Source organism: Lygodium microphyllum, chromosome 9, assembly GCF_053477565.2.
Source record: "Lygodium microphyllum isolate KBCC chromosome 9, Lygodium_microphyllum_v1.1.10, whole genome shotgun sequence".
Lineage (NCBI taxonomy): Eukaryota > Viridiplantae > Streptophyta > Polypodiopsida > Schizaeales > Lygodiaceae > Lygodium > Lygodium microphyllum.
In genome coordinates, this window is record NC_141143.1 from 39,775,836 (window position 1) to 39,795,759 (window position 19,924).

Below are 19,924 nucleotides of genomic sequence, written 5' to 3' on the forward strand. Positions count from 1 at the left end.
GTCCACTATCTGATTGCCTTATCCTGGACTCCAAGTTGGAGTGTCCAACATAAGGTGTCTAGTAAACCACATATACATAACATAGGCTCCTTCTCGGTTAATTATCATTGCCTCCAATAATGAGCACACTACATTGGTTAGGGATTTGACATGTTGGTCCTTGTCTTGTTTCACAAAAGATTGTACTCATTCCACTCTTCCTCACCTCAAATCCCTTATGATCCTCGTACCTAAACAACTTGGATGTACCTGACATGCTTGATCAAAGAAAGTTAATTGTCATATGATGACATGTGTAAAGGAATGCTTGATGTGAATGAAATGTGCTCAAGAATCTTTAATGTAGTAAAAAAAGTACAAGAGTAACAAACATTATTTCCATTTTGTAGTTAGAAATAGTGAAGCTACAATATATGCTATAGTTTATAGCATTTTCTATGTATGCAAAATATGGAAACCAAGCATAAACCAGTATTTGAAATAGAGGATAAAGAAAATGCATAAGAATCTACATTATGCATGAGCAAACCATGCAATGATAAGCATGACAATAATTATGATAACTTGAATGCATCCTTATATTACTCATAATATTGCAAAAAAAAGGGGGTTTCATAGCTACTGTAGAAAAACTTATTTATATTCAAATCCACATCATACAGTCTTTAGTCAAACAACACATTATATGTGAATCATTCACAATTCTAAAGAGGAGCCAATATGTAATCATGCACTCCTAGAGACTTGGAATCTCAATTCTCACTAGAAGATAATTTAGCCAATTAACAAAGCAATGTGGTACTAGATCCTAGCCAAACTTGAAATAACACCCAACCCCAAGAATTGAGGAAATTTGCTATAGTCACAAAGGAAATTGAGAAGCACAAAGAAAGAGATGATCCCTTTTGAGAGGAGAATTTAAAGGTGCATTTAATGAGATTTTAAAGTTCTTTGGGTTGATTTGCAAGCCATTTAGTGTGGAAAATAAAGATTAAAAACTCAAATGTGGTCCACTTTGCAAGGCGACTAAGGAGAAAGACATGGGACAATTTAAAGCTAGTAAGTATTCAACCATCATTTTTGAGCCAAAATTTTCTTTGTATGCAAAATTGATGTTAAAATGACATTTGTTTATGGGGAAAGCCTTGGGATAGCCAATAGGGCATTTAAATGACCCAATTGGTCAAAATTGAAAAGATGTGACTATTGGACTAAAGAGAGCACCTAAAAAAGGAAGAATGGCTTGAGGAACAAGAGAATGGAGAGAAAAACATCATGGAGGGGAAAACAACGATATTATATTTTGCTTTTCCTCCCATATTATATCAAATCAAGCATATGAATATAGAAATAGAGCCTACTCTTCACCCTCTACGTAATAGTACCACTCTTCTGAGCTTTCAGCAGCAAAAGGCCATGGGGAGATATTTTTAAGAATCCATGGATCTCCATTCATATTTTGAAGCATTTAGAAATCTAAAATTTCAATGTTTTTCTCTCTAAAAATGCAATCTTTCTCCCTCCTCCTCAATAGCCACTACATGCATTTAGATGAGAGAGGGGGAAGGAAAGTGCAAATGTGAGAGATGAATGGGGTGTGATGAGATTGATGCTGACCTATTGCTGAAACATACAAGAGTTTTTCAAGTGTGTAGTTGCAAAAGCATCAGCAACCTTAGTTTTTCCATGGGTCAACATGCGCTCATGATGGGTAAGCAACCTATAAGTAAGTACGTTAATTTTCATAGCCAATGATAATGAAATGAAAATTTATTTTAGAGAAAAAAATTAGGGTTAAAAATTTTAATTTTTAGTTTATTTTTTCTTTATTTTCTATCAAATAAATATCTATATATTTAAAAATAAAAAGAAAATAGTTAAAGATCACATAAAAATACTAATAGTTAGAGGGAGAAAAAGAAAGATTAATAATTCATTTTCAGCGCCTCAAATTTTTAGTTTTCTCTTTTCTTGATTTTCTATGAAATAAATAAATATATGAGAGTCTATAAAGACATCCCATATACAACTTCAAAACTCACAAAAACTAAGATTTTAATGCTTAAAATAAGAGTTTCAATAGCACAAGGACGGCTTTGGTGATGTTCATTGTAATCTGAATGAATCAATGAGTCAAATACCATATAAATGCTATTGAAAGTTGATTATTTTTTATGTATATAATGAGTAAGTTGTTCTTGTACTATTTGTTTGTCTAAAGGTAGCATGAGTTAGGAAGACTCAATGCCTTTGGGTTTGTAGAGCAACACCACAACATATAGATAAAAGGGAGGGAAGATGATGGAAATAACTGATGTATTGAGAACTCGATTGTCAAATTAGGACCCCAAGCTTGCATGTTGATTCTCGTGTGGGAACAACCTATAGTTTTCGTTATGAGGTGAGCTTTGGGAAACCTAGATGATAGACCCGTGCATTCTCGTGAGTGTTGGGTGAAGTCATCTAGGATAGTTCTTAGATGGACCACTAAAGCATGCTTCCAACAGATTGTTACGCAGACACGTGACAATCCTTCAAAGATACAAGAGCTCAAAGATTAATGTTTACCTTGCATAGCGTGTTTGCTATATTGAACATTATATTTATTCATTCATCTTCAATGTTCATTATCTTTGAGTTACCCTAACCCTATCAAGATCTTGTTTCAGTATATGATATTATGCAATTTTATGAGTGTTCTACATTCAAGTATTTTGTTAAAATGTCCACATTAGTTCTACTATAGATCAAGTTGCTTTGGGATTGACTCAATCCTCGAATCTGATCTTTTCTCTTTATGAGTTTGAAATTTGTAGGATTTAGTCCTTGTGCATGTGCATAGACTTCAAACCCATGTGGAAGTTTGGATAAGCTCTCTTCTCTCTACTAGAACTAAGGATTTTTGCCTACCATATTATGACAGAAAAGAAAATCCAAATGTTATCAATTGATTATACCCCTTCCATGAACGACCACATCAACAAAAGAAGAAGTTCCAAGATGATCTTGTTAGTGGATACGGTCATTTCATATGTGAGTTAGTGCATGTTCTAATGAATGGACTCATTTCTTTTCACTCTGATGTGGTTGCCAAATTTGGCACCTATTGTATGGTCAATAGGTATATTTTATGCCAACCGAATTATACTTTATTAGCCCTAGATTTATGGCCCTGACATGTTCATGTTTGTAGCTATTTATAGGCTAGCACTCCCTCCACTCTATATCAACTATATACTTCCACAACAGGTTCCATTGTAGAGAGAAAGCCAGTGCTAGTGGAAGCTTGAAGCTTCCCTCTTCATTTAAGCTTGTTGCCAGCCATCATTGGCCACTTGGGGACCCTCCCCATCATCTCCAACACTTGGACTAGTATTCCAATCTCTTCACAACTGAAGGCGTCATGCACCTGGGTATGTAGATCTCGTTTTTAGCAATGCTCAGGACCTACAACAACTGCTCCTATTTATTTGGCATCATGGGTGTGCTCTAGACTTTGCATCTAATGCTTAGCATTGAGCATTGAAGTATAGTATTACACTTGGGGATTATATACATTCAGCTTCAAATATGAAATGCTCAATATTCAAATATGAAATAATTAGGGCAACAACTATATCTTGAGTAAATAATATTTATGATTCACTTATGTGATGACTACCTGATGCCCATTTAGTGCTACATGACTTGGAGATGTTATATCCATGATTAGAGATCATTTTGGGGTGATTATAGTAATCATTTTTCTTGGTTTTGATAGAGATTTGGTTGCTAGAATAACAGGGTTGAATGACATTTCGACTGCATATGCATTACGTTGTCCCATGGAAATTCGCTCCAGGGGGAACGGGGGAGTTTTGTGAAGTCACTCGCCACAGGGACACTTAGCAAGATGGGAGGAAAGGATGATGAAAAGTACTCAAGTTAAGGCCAATACGTGGAGTAGAAGAAAAAAATACATTAGTGGAAGGTAAGTTGGAGGAAGTCATGTAAACGTTCAAACTTGCTTTATATTTGGGAACAAGATACAAAGGAACAATCTTTCAAGGTAAGAGATCCACTCCATGGTATAAGCACAAAAATATAGAAGTAAAGTGGCATTTTAGAGAAGGTGAGGATAGAGGATATCACAATTGTATGATGAGATATGAGTATGTGAGAAATATTTGATTTACATCATTTGGAAGTTTAGTACAATGATGAAACATCCTTGTTTTAATACTTTGGAGAAAGTTATGAACTTGCTTAAGCCTTGGTCTTGTTGTAGCCTTATGTTGTCTTCATGTCCATTGTTTATCTCCGCGAAGGTGATACTCAAAAAGCTTTTTCTTCATAGTGGTAAATCGCCATATACAAAAAATCAGTATAAGAGGCTATTGAATTTTCAGATGCTAAAATATAGATCCTTAGAAGCTTTATTTGGATAGGAACATAATGAAAATTAGCAAATTGAACAAGAGGCCATATCCTTAGTTACAAGGAACTGTAATGAGTTTGGTTTTATATGCAGCTTATGAATCACAATGTACTTCAAGGCCTCACACTAAAGATGACCTATAGGTCCTATGAACGACACTCCGAAAGAGCGTAGTAGAAGGCGGCGATGGCGGTGAAGCTATAGACTCAAAATCAATGGATTGCGCTACGGCATAGCATGCCGCCCACATGATTTCCGATGTGACCTTCTCTGTCCAAAATAGCTTGACCGAGAGTCTTTGTCACCCTCAATCTTCTCTCTTGTTAGTGTTTTCTTATGTTCTCCACAGCTTCTTCCTCACGTTCATGACGTTCCATTACTACAGCTTCACCTCATCATCATTATCTCCATGTCCACGATCAACTTTCCTGTTGTCACTTTTACTTGCTACCCCATTGCAGTCTTCGTCAAACCCTCCATCTGCATTCTCAGACCGCCATCTTGGTTAGCAGGTATTCGCCTTCATCATCTATCTCGGCTATGCTATTGCTTTAGTTCCTTCTTTGACCATTGTTGCAGTGTCTTCAGTTAAGCATCATCGATTGATTCTTGCCATCGACTCCCTTCTTTTTGTCCTTTCCTCGCCTGCTGATTTCCATTGGCCTCCTCCTGAAATTACCTTTTTATATTAAAGAAAAACCATCATTAATGACACTTTCTTTCTCATGAAAAAGCTTGTGATTCATAGAAAAGCCCAAGAAAAGCTTATATTTTTATTGATAACATCAGCCGTTTTGTTTTTTGTCAACCTGCCTTTCCAGGCCAGCATCATTAGTTTCGTTATCAAGCTTAATCAATCGTTGCACTATTTGGAACTTTACTTCATCAATTTGGCTTGTAATGATCGTTTGCCCATATCACCTTTTCTCCCTCCTAGCTGATTAAGCCATAATCGAGAGCCAAGTAGCACCGCATTTTCTATCCCTAGATGACAAGTTTCATGGGTTTATGTCAAGCAATCTGATGTGCCTCATAGGCAAGGAAACCTTTGAAGTTTAGCATCCCCTGCAGGTAGTTTGTGCAAGCAGAATCCCTTTCCTTGAAAGCTTTTCTATCTGATCTTAATGCATCTTAATTCAGTCCAATTCATGACATCAAATTTTGAGGGTATACATATTCAAGAAGAATGTTGTAGAGACCCAAGAGCACCGTATACACTCAATATGTTTAATGTAAGCCCTTTTCACAAGATCAGAAGATCGACAAACTCTCAACTTGTGAAGCAAACTACTTTGCAACCCCCTCAAGATCACTATTACATATGCATATTTACAAGCAAAGCCAAAACACAAGCCTATATTTTCCACAAGGCATTGAATTGAAACTTCCCATTTGCATCTAATATAGCATGGCTCAAGGCTTTCTCATCAAATGGTGAATCCTCATGACCTTTAGGGCATGCATACTTTAATGATGTACAACCAAGTAAACAATACTCCACACAAAAATTATGAATGTACTGAAAGAATGTGCCTTGCCTAACTACTCGTGTTCGTGTGTCATGCAAAAACAACATACACAACAAAAAATAAACTCATAATGTCATTGAGTAAAGAGTCCAAAATCTTGGAAGAAAACTCCGCCCTTAGGTTTGAAGAGGTAGACGTGTAGTGTCACGACATCCAACCCCTCCAAACTTGCACATCCTCTGGATGGGCCACAACTACCCATCCTCATCACTGCCAATCTTGACGGTCAATGCAATCTCTTCATCTTCTATAAAATCATCTTCAATGCCCACATATTCGTCTTCATCCTTTCTTGGCTCTAGTCCATCAAAAATAGCATCATCCAACTCCTCGGCTGCATAGGTTGTATCATCTCTTCTCTTGAATAGTTTGATTTTCTTCCCTGCAATTAGAATTCACAAGGCCGTACCATCAAGCTTTGCCAAGGAATATGTAGCATTGTCATGGACATGCTACACTAAATAGGGCCCAAACCATCATCTGGAAACCTTGCAGATAGCACTATACTGGTTGTCTAGACTGATGTCATAGACCAATACCCAATCTCCCTCTTTAATCTCTTTAGGCCTCAATCTGCATCTGCTATCAAAGTGGTATTTGTTGCGAATCCTAGCCTCTTTGAGCTTTTGAATTTCTCTTTCAATATCTTGAGGTATTCTTTTCAACAACTGAGGAATACGAAGAGCCAAAAGATCTTCTCTAGTCATCTCTTCTTGCTATCACGGTAAAGCACTCAAAGTAAGTGTGCAAGTCTTTGTAGGCATGAATGACTTTTTCCCATACATCAACTTAGCTGGCATATATCATGTAGTCACACTGTGAGTAATGCGATCAGCCCACAAGGCATAAGGCAAAACCCTAGGTCACACTCTTGAATCCATCCACCGCATGCTTTGGCCAAGGCTTTCACAATTGGTAGATTGCCTTTTTTGCTCTTCTCGTTGCCTTCTAGATAATATGCCAAAGTCAAAGCAAGTTTAATACCAAGGTGAGAGAAAAACTCCCTAGCTGCATCAACATCCAACTCACCTCTATCTACAGTAACTTTTTCAATACATCCATACCTGTAAATGACATTTTCCAATAGAAACTTACAAACCAGTGAAGTAGATTTTGTTCGTAATGCTCTTCCTTCCACTTGATTTATGAGATCTTCTCATGCCAAAACAATATAGCGCATCTGTGACCAACAGGCATAGTAATCAAATCAATACCCCACTTATGCTGTTCCAAAAATTAGCTTTAATCACTACTCAAATGCATTCTAGAATCAAATCCAAGTATATAACATCAACCATAAGTATGAGTACATGGTATAGAATGCACGAGACCAAGTCTAGAAGCAAGACATTGTCGTGACGCTGCACATTTAGCACTTTACAAATGTGAGGGTGGAGTTTTCTGCCAAGGTTTTGGACTCTTTAGTCAGTGTCATTATGAGTTTTTTTTCTGTTATGTGTGTTTTTTTTGCATGACACACAAGTTCATGGATTGTGGTGAGCCATCATGCTTCAAGGAAGGAATGAATAGATCGAACAACAAGAAGTAGTTCAACGCCATGTTGTCAAAAATGGAATCACTTAATAAGAATGGTACTTGGGACTTGGTGCAACTGCCTAAAGGGTAGAAAACTCTTCTATGCAAGTGGGTTTGCAAAATGAAGGTCACTTCTGGTTCTCCACCAAAGTACAAAGTACAGCTACTCGCAAAGGGGTACAAGCAAGAATATGGAATTGACTTTGACAAGATCTTCTCTCTCGTAGTCAAGATGACTACTCTAAAAACCATTTTGGGCTTGGTTGCAGTTGAAAAAATGGAGCTCATATAAATGAAGGTAAAGACTGCATTCTTACATGGTGATCTGCATGAGGGCTGAAAGGTATTATGAGATACCTCAAGGGCAAAAAGGATTTGTGCATCTGCTTTGGTAAGTAGAAGACATCTGTCATTGGCTTTATGGATGCAGACTATGCTAGACATGCAGACTACAAGAAGTCCACTACATGGTATGTGTTTAGCTTCACAGGGGGATTTGTCTCTTGGATATCTAGGTTGGTAGAAGTGTGTTGCAATGTCTACTACGGAGGCAGAGTATGTGGCTACCATTGCGACATACAAAGAAGCCTTATGGCTATCATGTTTGATTGTTGAGCTTGGGATTACTGAGGTTCCTGTTCTCTACTGTCATAGTTAGAGTGCTATCATGTTAGCACGGAACCCTGTCTTCCATGCAAAGAAAAAACACATATAGGTGAAGTATCATTTCATCAGAGAGATACTTGACAGCAAGAGCATTGAGCTGGTCAAGGTGCACATTCATGATAACCTTGCACACCTTCTCACGAAAGGTCTTCCATCAGAGAGGTTTGCCCATTGCCGGCAAATGATGGATATCGAATAGGTATAGTCTCTTCAATTTTGTACATACGTAGACTTAGCTAATTCTTGTCCTCTACCTTTGGGCACATTGCCTTTAGGGGGGAGGTTGTTTAGGATAAAGGGCAGTGCGCGTGTTCGCATGTAAGGGCCAGATTGTACATAGTACATATACCTATCTAAAATAATTATTGAGGTACACTCTTCACTACCACAAATTGTGTGTTTCTATCTCTTCTCTCTTTCAAACTGCATTTCTACATAGAAGCTCCATTACAGCTAACTCAACATTTTTTAGTGACTAGAGGCTGTGGTCACACTATTCATATGGGGTGACCAGCTATTTTTTGGTGATTAGCATTTCCTTAGGCATTTTATCACCTAATGTACATTGGCAAACATTTTTACCTCAATTGTAATGTATTCGACTACTTTTAGGCTCCAACAACTATTTATAGCTACCCTACTTCAATGCTAGACATCAATGATCGACACATTGCCTTATAAAATACTGCTCTTTGCATTATCCAATGCTTCATTCCATATTCAATATGATCTGACACCTTGATTGACACTTTGTGTTGCCAAGAGACTAATCAGTGTGCTTTGTATTCAACATTCTTTTGGAGTTTAATGCTGATTTATTCTTTCATTCTCTTCTCTGTCTTCCCTTCTCTCTCCATGTTCCTATTCTTCCATTGTGCATTCTCATAATTTCCAATCATGTGTGAAATAGATTGAAAGGAAGTGAGGAGATTGAGGAGGTGAAAGTGTCTACATCATCTAAGCTTCACTTTGCAATCTACTGCATACACTATATGTGTAGCCCCTCACAATAACAAACTTCCTCCAAGCCTAATGATGGAGCTAGTGTGGTGCAATGAAAACCCAGCAGTCTCAAGAGCCCTCCATTCCTCCAAGATAGCCTCCTCTACTACCTTGAGGCCATGGAATTTCTACATGTGAACCTGTGAGATGGAAGGCTTGTGAACACCAACCACTCTCCCATTGTACATAAGGAAAATTTACCCATATCAAATGTGCTCTCCGTCCTAGGGTGTGACATATAAAGAATCAAACTCTCTACATTCCTACAAGATATCCTCCTCTACTACATTGAGGCCATGGAATCTCTACCATGTGAACCTATGATGAGAGGCTTGTGAACACCAACCACTCTCCAATTGTACATAAGGAGAGTTTTCCCATGAAAAACCTGGTCTCCCTTCTAGAATGTTACATATAAAGAATCATAGAAAATGATTAAAGGAAGAGGCTTTCTCCTTTGATCTTCAACAATTTGGAAAGGTATCTTACAAAGTATAAGGTAGACAATTTGCCTACTCTAAGAATGGTCCTTGTAAGTTTGAACTTGAATTTGTGGCCCAACCTATGGCTCTACCAATAAAGCCCTACTCTCTAACACTGTGAATTAAATTTCCCTTATCTTCCTCTAGACCTTAGCTGCATAATCACATTCCAAGCAGCTTCAATTGATGCTAAGACCCCATAAATCCATGACCAATGAAGAACCATTGAGACACTTCACTTGACAAATGTAGCATGTAGACAAGGTGCAAGAAGAAGTGACATACCACTATGTCACAAAAATAATATGATAATTGGCCACCAATGCTAGGGTGGGTTAACTATACTCCATCATAAAAGCTTACATCTCATGCTTGATGGCATTGGGGCAAACTACAACCCTCACAAAATGTCTCTCCAATAACCTCTCATGAACTTCACTTTGTAACCTCTTCAATCCTTTAAACAAACTTGTCAAGGTTTCTTAATGATAGTAGCTTCTTCTTTTCTTAGTTGATCCTTTCCTTTCCGCATCGTCTAATCTCATCTTCCCTATAGCCTTGGTCATGCGTATATCTAATTTTGTTACTAGTGTCTCCTAGTCTTCTTTATTATTCATCCTTCTTCTTTTTCAACTTTTTATATTTTATTTGGATCCACTCCTGAAGTTGTTCCTTATTCACCATGGTTCACTTCTATTTTGGTTGAATGTCTCATCAAGTTTTCATAGTCTAGCGAATGATGTCCCCTCCTTTATCCACGCTATGAGCATTGTGTGCATACTAATTTTCTGTAATCACAATAAGTCTTGCAAAACACCCATTCAAAAACTACTCCCAATCCTTCTCTGCCTACTTGAAAAGTTATCTAGCTTGTGCAAGACTCCGAGGTCCAATTGCATGGACTTCGGCACCATACTATTGTCCAACTATCGATAACCTACAACTATGAGTGGTGTGAGTTGATCTTGAACGCATAGCACGGGTTGATAATTTATTCACACTCGTCCTTATGGCATTCTTCCTCGTGATGTTTTGCTTCTCTACAAATGCATCACCTTCGCTCTCTTTGGAGCTTCCATCAAACCATCATAAATTCTTGCAAACCCATTGATACCATTGCCACATCCATATCCTTGGAGCCATGCACCTTATGAACCATTCAAACCATGAGCTTTCAAGTAACATACAACCATTAAAACATGGGACTTCCCTGGGATTTGTGCCACATCCATTTGCCCATATTATGATTCAACTTATTGCATAAGTTATGGCAGTCATAAGAACTACGATTCAATTGGCTTCATATTGTTTTCAATTCATTCTCACATTTTCTCTTATTGAATGACTCTTCGTGCCATGCATATTCGTACTTTCTAAGGTTACCAAAAGTGAGTGTGGTCCCCCCCAATTAACGGTGTGCAGAGCCGCATAGAAAATGCCCCATTTGAGTAGTCTGATCTTGAAGCTGCAACAGTTCCATCTGCAACAATGCATCAGATTCATGGTTGTGGGTTAAAGCACGCATGCATTCTACAAACATGCACGTATGTCTGTGGATACAATGTACCTTTCGCAGCCTTGTCTTGTAAAGAGCAGCCTCCAAGGTAGTTTCCATCATTTCGATATCGGGAAACGGTAGGAAGGAGAGATTTTCACCCATCAAGCAGCTGCAAATCAAGACAGGACGAATGTAGGTACCAAAAACGCAAACTTGAACATCAGCTGTCACAAGAGTTGCACCTCTGAAGGTCGGTCAAATACTTGAGATGTTCTCGTAAGCGGAAAGCCTCATGTCTCCAAAACTGTGACAGGCATAGATAAGAATAATTAGCCAGAGATAAACATCACCCCAAGAATTGCTTATAGTAAATAGACAAACAGCCAATCGTCAAGAGGAACCAAAAACCCAAACACGTCAACGGACAGACTTAGCATCTACATCTGGTCTAGCTTCGCATAAGTTCTCTCGTATGTTCGTTCCAAAGCTTCAAAGCTTTACAATAGGCATCAAAGTTCCAATTCAATTCCGATATGAAAATTGAGAACCTTACAAAACCAATTCAAAGAGGGGTACGCCTATTGGAGGCCAACTAAACGCCAATTCAAGAATGGGCACGAGTAATGGAGAGGGCTTAGAGACCTTGGGCACACGAACGTTGTTTTTCAGAGAGAAGCCATGGTGGGATGTGAGGTACAAGCTATGGAATGCGAGAGAGAGAGAGAGAGAGAGAGAGAGAGAGAGAGAGAGAGAGAGAGTACACAAGACTGCACGAGTTCTCTTATTGACACTATTAGTCAGGATGAAGTGGCACATGTTGCGCTTAATGGGGGAGTCATAGAAGAGTTTCCTTTATCTCATTCTCTTCATCAAGGGTGCTCTCTCAGTTCTTATTGTTTGCATTGGTTACTCACACCATGCTTTCTTTGCTGGGTCGTTTAGCCCAAAATGGGGAGATTGTTGGTATATCTCTTCCCAGGGGTTCTCAACTTTTGGGTCAATCTTTGGCAAATGATTCCTTTATGTTTTCAAGGCTGATCGAACTAGGGCCAATTGAGCAATGCCAATTTAGAGTCTGTTTGGTTTGGCCTCGGGCCTTCATATTAATGCTCAGAAACAACATTAATATTTTGTATGGCAACAAATCTGCAAGAATTGGGCTGGCAGGGAGCTGTTGTTTCGAAAGGAGATATTATATGGCACTTGGGATATCCAGTTGGGGTGGAAATCCCTTCTTGAGCACCACTTGATTGGATTGTGAGAGGTGAGAGAATGCACAAAGATCAAAGCTCAAGCTCAACTAGAAATACAATTGATAGATAGTGAAGGGACTCCATGAGAGTGAAGTGCGACACCCAATGCAATAATTTGAAGAGTGAGATGCAAGTACAAAGTACAACCCTTAAACCTTAGGGTTCCGAAAGGTGTAAAACATTATAAGTGCCCAAACTATGTAACACAAGCACATAGAATAAAAGAGAATAAATCTAGAAGAAAAAACATTTCGTAAGGAGAGAAAAAAGTGCCCCATTGTCCTACTGAGGATCACCAACACTCCTCTGTGAGCATTCCCATGAGTCAAATTCAACAAACCCCCCTAGAGTGAAGAGTGCTCAATATACAAGGATCATCCACACCACCAAAGGAGATGAAATTTGAAACATTACAAAATGCTTCAAATTTGTCACGAGGAAGAGCTTTGGTGAAGATGTCTATCACATTACTAGTGATAGGATATTAAACAAGGCTAATATCACCTACAAGCACCGTCTCTCAATGACAAGGCTTACTTCACCTGCATGTAGCCTCTCTCAAATAAAGTGATAGTGGATCTCTATGTATTTCATGTGTGCATGAAACATTGAGTTCTGTGCCACTTCAATGGCACTATGACTATCAGTGAACAAAAGGAGTAGGCTCTTTGAACAAATACATCTAAATTAACCAACAAATGTCTAAGCCATATGCATTCAACTATGGTAGTGAAAGTTGTCTTGTATTTAGCTTCACATGACCATGCGGCAACATTGGATTGTTCCTTGCTAAGCCAAGAGATGCAAGATGAGCCAAGAAAGAAACAATTACCACTATTTGAGTGATGAGAATCAAAATCATAGCCCAATCTGAATCACTATAAGCATGCAGTTGCGGTTGTCCCCCTTGCATAAAGCAATCCAAGAGTTCGAGTACCCTGCAAGTAATGAAAAACATGCTTGATAGCTTGCCAATGTGACATGCATGGCTGGTGCATGTATTTGCTTAAGGATGAAACTACAAATTGATTGTTTGGCCTTGTGTTGCATAGGTAAATGATAAATCCAACTACTAGAACATACATATGGATATCAAACAAATCACTACCATGCATGCAAGGACACCTTGAGTCTAGGTTCCATTGGCGTACGAACTGGCTTGCAATCTTGTAAGCCAAACCTCTCAAGAAGTCTACCAATGTATCTAGACTGTGACAATCCAATGTCTCTAGCATCATGAATGAATTGAATACCCAAATAATAGTGCAAAGGCCCCAAATCTAACATCTCAAAATTTTACTGCAAATTTTGTTTGAATGCTAAAATTTTATCAGCATGTGTCCCTGTAAGTAGAATATCATCAATAGAAAAACATATGACTAGCAACGATTCCCCCTCTTCATATATGTAAGTGTAGACTCTAATGAGATGTTTTTGAGTCCCACATTGAGTAAAAAGGCATCAATCTTTGCATACCAAGCTCGAGGAGCTTGCTTCAAACAATATAAAGCCCTTTTCAGCTTGCACACCAAGTGTTCGGATCCCACAACTGCAAAACCAATGGTTGTTGTACATGCACTTCTTCTTGAAGTTCCCCATGTAAAAATTCAGTCTTTATATCAAGTTGGTGCATAGTCCATCCATAATGGGTAGCTAAAGCAACCATAGACTAAATGGAAGTCATACGAGATGTAGGAGCAAATGTCTCCTCATAGTCGATGCCTTTCTTCTATGCGTAGCCTTTAGGCATAAGCTTAGTCTTATATTTGTCAATGGATCCATCTGCATTCCTTTTCAGCTTATAGACCCACTTTGTACCAATGGATTTCTTTCCAATAATCAAGGACACTAAATCCCATATTTGATTCTTTATGATAGAATCAAACTCAGCTTGCATTACTGCCATTCAATACACACTATGCTGTGCATCCTCAACGCATTCAAGCTCCTCATCATCAAGTGTTTCTGCTACTATAACAAATTCCATGGTATGCACACCATCATGCATATGAGCTTGCCTTCTAGTACAACTAGCAATAGGAGCATCCAAGTGACTATCTTTCATAGAATTCAAATACCACCCAGGCATTTGCCTAGCATCCTCAAGGCATTTGCCTAGCATCCTCACTGTGTACAAGCTCTTGCTAAACTTCAAATTCACTCCCTTGTTGACTATTTAGATCGGCCATAGGCTATTTTTTTCCATTACCCAATGGAGTAGTTGGTTGAATGTTAAGTTCACTTGCTGAAGCTCCAGCTATATCACCGAAAGAAATGGGCGCAACCCTTCAAATACATCATTGGCAGCCCGATTTCTATCAAAACTAGCAAGGGATAATTCTGATTTTTCATAAAGAACCATATCCCTAGTGATAAATACATTCTTAGAGATAGGATCATATAATCTATATCCTTTGCTCTCATTCTTGTACCCCACAAAAATGCATATAACAACTTTGTTATCCAATTTCGTTCTCAGTACCTTGGGAATGTGTGCATACGCAAGACATCCAAAAGTACGAAAATGTCCAATAGAATGTTTTCAGCTATTCCAAGCCTCAAAATGCATGATATTTTTCAATGCCTTCATGGGGTACCTATTGAATATAAGGTTTTTGGCTATTCCAAGCCTCAAAATGTGTAATATTCTTTAATGCCTTCGTGGGGTACTTGTTCAAAAACATGGGAAGGACACATAACTGCTTCCATCCAAAAACTATGTGGCAAGCTTTTTACTTTAAGCATTCTGATACCAGGAGGCATATTCCACGGTGGATTCCGTGAGGTTTTGCGGTGGATTCTTTGAAATTTTATTATTACCGGGGCTCATACACAAAGTACATTCTTTGTGCGAGAAGTCGATGGGGACGCCTATCCTTTTCAGCATTTTGTTAATTTTATTTGTACATAGGTGATTCCATAGCAGGTGATTCCGCAAAATACATATTTAAATTAATAAATGTTTATGAGTTTAGAGTGCACACTCGTAATAAATTAAGGTCAGGATTGATTTTTAACCAATTTATTTATGTAATTGAAGACTGCTAGATATTCACTTTTGTCGATTTAATTGTATTATTTTTCTAACAATTGTGAATGCTTCAGTTGATGTGTAGAGCAAGCAATGGTGGTAGTGGAAAGCATTGGAGGATAGCATGTATTCAAATTATCATCAATTTTTGATGGGCGTGTATCTTAGGAATGGCGCCTATATTTTGTTACACTTATTTATCAAAGCGTTTGATATTTATTTATTATTTTTATATCTACATGGGCGCACGATTTAAATACTTGTATTGGACATTGTATTTGGGTACCGCCTAACTTCTTGGGCACCCATTAGCTTTAATTCTTTATTGGCACAAAAGCAAACTCAAAAGCTAAAGCGTGCTATTTTGTAATTTAGACTATTATTTGAGCTTGAAGATAAATAATATATGAAATACATGCTTTGTGGAGCGCTCACACAAGGCATGGGGGGAGATTGTACCCAATTGGTCTCTTGTTCATGTCGTGCAAAGTTTTCTTCATTGGTTTTTATGTAAAAAGTAGAGTTCTTTTGTTCTTGGGGACTTCTGACGCTTACTACGCGTGCATACGACGTCTGATCTGTGCACCACTGGTATCAAAGCGAAGCTGAGATCGAGAGCTTCCAATCGCTTACCATCTTGCGCGAAGGCGAAGCTCCTGGAACGATCGAGCTCTACAGTCAATTTCGTCACGAATGGTCGATACCAGCGTATTCGTGGCAGTCAAGAATCCCCTTTTATACCCTCTGATTGCGAGAGACCAGCCTCTGTAGGCCAAGGACCGGCGGTCAAGTTCCTTCAATAAGTCGTGAGTATACAGATAATCCTCCATAGCTTTATACCTTCCAAACTTTAACAAAAAGCTTATTAAGCTTAATAACAAGCTTATTTAAAAGCTTCTTCAATCGAAATTTTCTGCCTGCAGCGTCAGTATAAACTGACGGTGGCCGATTTCACCGCCAACATACTCATGTCCACGAAAATCAAATTGAGTTCCTTAAGCTTTAAATTCTAAGCTTTCCAAGTTCTGCAAGTCACCAAAGTTACAAAGATAATCTCCAACCATTACCATAACAGCAGTTCACACGCAGAAGCACACAAATCAGTCTATTGCTCTTTGGAAGTCCCTGTTCACACTTGAAGACTTGCTGAACTAGTTTTAGCAAACGTAGAAGTTCATACGCAGATTATACGTAGTTTCTACATGACACTATTCTCTTGGAAGACGATTGTGACAACGAATACCACAATTATAAAGAAAAAAGACTACAAAAGCCAAACAAAAATATACAAGCCTTGTAAACCCGCCTTTGAGCTACGCTCATCCCGCTAATAAGATTTCGAGAGTGTGAGGTCTTTTGGAATTTTACAGGATGACTGAACAAAACATGGACAATTTTATGGCTGAAGGTGATCTACCTGAACCAAAGATGGAGCAAAAGTTGGATTTGATTATGATGCAGCTCGAAGAAGAACGAAGAGCCCGACAAACTTTGCAAGTTCAATTGGCCAGTCTGCAACGATCTACCACCGACCAAGATGGATCGCAATGCGAAGATCTTATACGACATACCATCGATGCAACACTTGAAGCCCAATCCATCCGCAAAGAAACAAAGATAAGTAAAAGAAAATTCAAATTTCGTACTTTCAATGGATCACACGATGAAAAGACTGTACTTACTTTTATCAATCAATTTGATGATTACTTTCATGAAGAAACATATGCTGAGAAAGACAAAATTATGTGTGTCACTAACCATTTAGTTGACCGAGCATCTTTATGGTGGACTGTGGTTCGCAAGAGCGCTGATTGCCCTACTACATGGGAGACTTTCCAAAAGAAATTTTTGTAGAATTTCATTCCTCCTCAATTCCATGAAAAAGTCATCAAGCAATGGGATCTTCTACAACAAAGAGATCGCGAACCTATTTCCCAAGACACTGAACGTTTCTAGAATGCTCTACTGCAACTCAGAATGCTCGAAGATATACCTGAAGCAACTCATAAACGCAAGTTTATGTCTGGCCTACTTGGGTATTTCTATGCTGAAGTCAATATGTTCAAGCCAACAACTCTTGAAGATGCAATTTCCTTGGCTCATGACACTGAAGACAAGATTCGCAGAAGAGACAAGTGACCACAACAATTTTCAACTAATGGTAACTTTGGTTCCAAACAATTCAATTCAAATTTTCGAAGATTCAATCAAAGTTGTTTTCTTCCATCTTTTCCGTAAATCTTGGACACGACCACCTGCCTTGCCATCAAACACCAATCCAAACCCTAAGCCATCCCCACAGTCAAATCCCAACATTCCTAAACTTCGTGCCATTACCAATAATGTATCTAAAGTCAAATCCATAGTTTGTTACAAATGCCATCAACGTGGACATCTAGCAGCCAATCGAAAAAGCCACATGTCCATATCAATTATCTGGGAGCCATACAAGAAGAAGAACGTGAGGCAATGCCGAACTTTACGGAAGATGACGACGACATTGGTACTACTTCAGATACTTTGCCAGGTATGCCAACTTCCCATTCTTTATTAACAATGAAATGTTTTGTGCATGGTGAAAAAAATACTATTTTACATGATAATGAGAGCACACATGACTTTATTTTTACAAAGTTCGTCAAAGAATTAAATTTACAAACTGTTTCTATATATTATCGCATCAAGGCTGCATTCTTAGGTGCAAGATATAATGAAACACAAGAGGTACATAATTTAGAAACTAATATTGGTGAATATACTGAACGAAGAAATTTCTTAGTTGTACCTTTGTAATCTAGTGACATTATCTTAGGAATACCTTGGCATCATCAATAGAATCCTGACATAGATTATTCTACACATTTAATTAAAATTTATTTTCAAGAAAAATAAATCACATTGTATACTATGCACGTTTCCAATAAATTTCCATTGCTTACTCATACTCATGCTAAATATGTATTACGTAAAAGTAGCAAATCTTATTTAATATGGGTGAATAAACTTTAAGCTAAAGAAAAACATATGCATCCTAGGTATACACAATTTTTTGCCTAATTTCAAGATTGTTTTGCTGTTAATTTACCACCTGGACTACTACCTTCACGTCTTGAAGATCATAAAATAGATTTAATTCTTAGAACACAACCACCATGTAAAGTACCATATAGACATAACCAAATTAAACAGAAAGAAATTCAAAATCAAATAGAAAAATTGCTTAACAAAGGATTAATTAGACCTAGTAGTTCTCCATATTGTGCACATGTCTTATTAGTGAAAAAAAAAAAATACTTATCGCATGTGCATTGATTATCGTGCCCTAAATAAAATTACTATTAAGAATAGATATTCGATTCCTAGGGTAGATGATCTTATGGAAAAGCTACAAGGATCTGTCATATTTAGTAAGATAGATCTTAAATCTGTATATCATTAAGTAATATTGGATAAATCTGATATATTCAAAACTGCATTTAGAATATAATTTGGACATTATGAATTTCTAGTTATGCCTTTCGATTTAACTAATGCACCAACCACATTTAGTCGCATGATGAATCGCATATTCTTGAAACATCACCATTGTATCATAGCTTTCTTTGATGACATATTAGTATTTAGTAAAAATGAGAATGAGCATTATGAACATTTATCTTTAGTTTTTAAGTTGTTAAAAGACAATCAATTATATGCTAATCAAGAAAAGAGTGAATTTTTCCAAAAAAAAATTGAATATCTAAGACATATTATTAATTCATCAGAATGTATTAAAGTCGACGCTAAAAAGATAAAAGTAATTTTAAATTAGTCCATACCCAAAAATGTGCATGAATTACGTTCTTTTCTAGGTCTTGCTAGCTTTTACAGAAAGTTTGTGAGGAATTTATCATTACTTGCATTACCTTTGACAAAACTTTTAAAAATAGGTATTGTGTATAACTGGTTTGATAATCAACAAAAATCCTTTGATTTATTGAAACATACTTTAACTCATGCTCCTGTATTACACCTACCTGACTTCAATAGACCATTCTTCTTAGTAGTTACTGACGCTAGTGGATCTGGAATAGGAGCCCTCCTTATGCAAGATAATCATCCCATAGCCTACTCTAGCTATAAACTCAAACCATCTGAACTTAAATATTCTACCTATGATAAAGAATTGCTAGCTCTAGTAGAAGCCTTACGTCAATGGAAACATTATTTAATGGGATCTGAATTCATGATCAAAACTGACCAACAAAGTATTAGACATCTCCTTAGTCAACCACAAATATCTAACCGGCACATTAAATGGACTGCTTTTATTCAAAGTTTTCATCTCCTTATATAATATCAACCTAGAAAAGAGAATGTTGTAGCTGATGCTTTGAGTAGTAGACCGATAATTCACAATATTTCTGTGATATCATTTGATTCCCTTATTCCTTTGAATGATACTTATCATCAGGACCCTACTTTTCAAGGATTGGAATAAACTAGTTGCAAATAATTGGATTCCTTTTGA

At 37.6% G+C, this 19,924-nt stretch overlaps 1 protein-coding gene across 8 annotated transcripts in view; it reads right to left on the bottom strand.

Annotated features, from left to right (window-relative positions):
• Positions 1-4,049: 4,049 nt before the first annotated feature.
• Positions 4,050-19,924, bottom strand: part of LOC148030966 (agamous-like MADS-box protein AGL11) — a 91,355-nt gene continuing 75,480 nt past the window's right edge. The window contains exons 3-7 of one of the 8 annotated variants that reach the window (XR_015691831.1): positions 11,373-11,434; positions 11,200-11,299; positions 10,959-11,112; positions 7,042-7,126; positions 4,064-5,086 (exon numbers count right to left, since the gene is read on the bottom strand). Coding sequence is in view for 5 of the 8 variants with exons in the window: in XM_087684516.1 (XP_087540642.1) it covers positions 11,041-11,112; positions 11,200-11,299; positions 11,373-11,434 (234 nt within the window). In the remaining 3 variants the exon portion in view is untranslated. Of the gene's footprint in view, positions 7,127-10,958; positions 11,113-11,199; positions 11,300-11,372; positions 11,435-19,924 lie in introns of all 8 variants that reach the window. The other 7 variants (XR_015691832.1, XM_087684519.1, XR_015691830.1 and 4 more) reach the window with 7 other exon arrangements.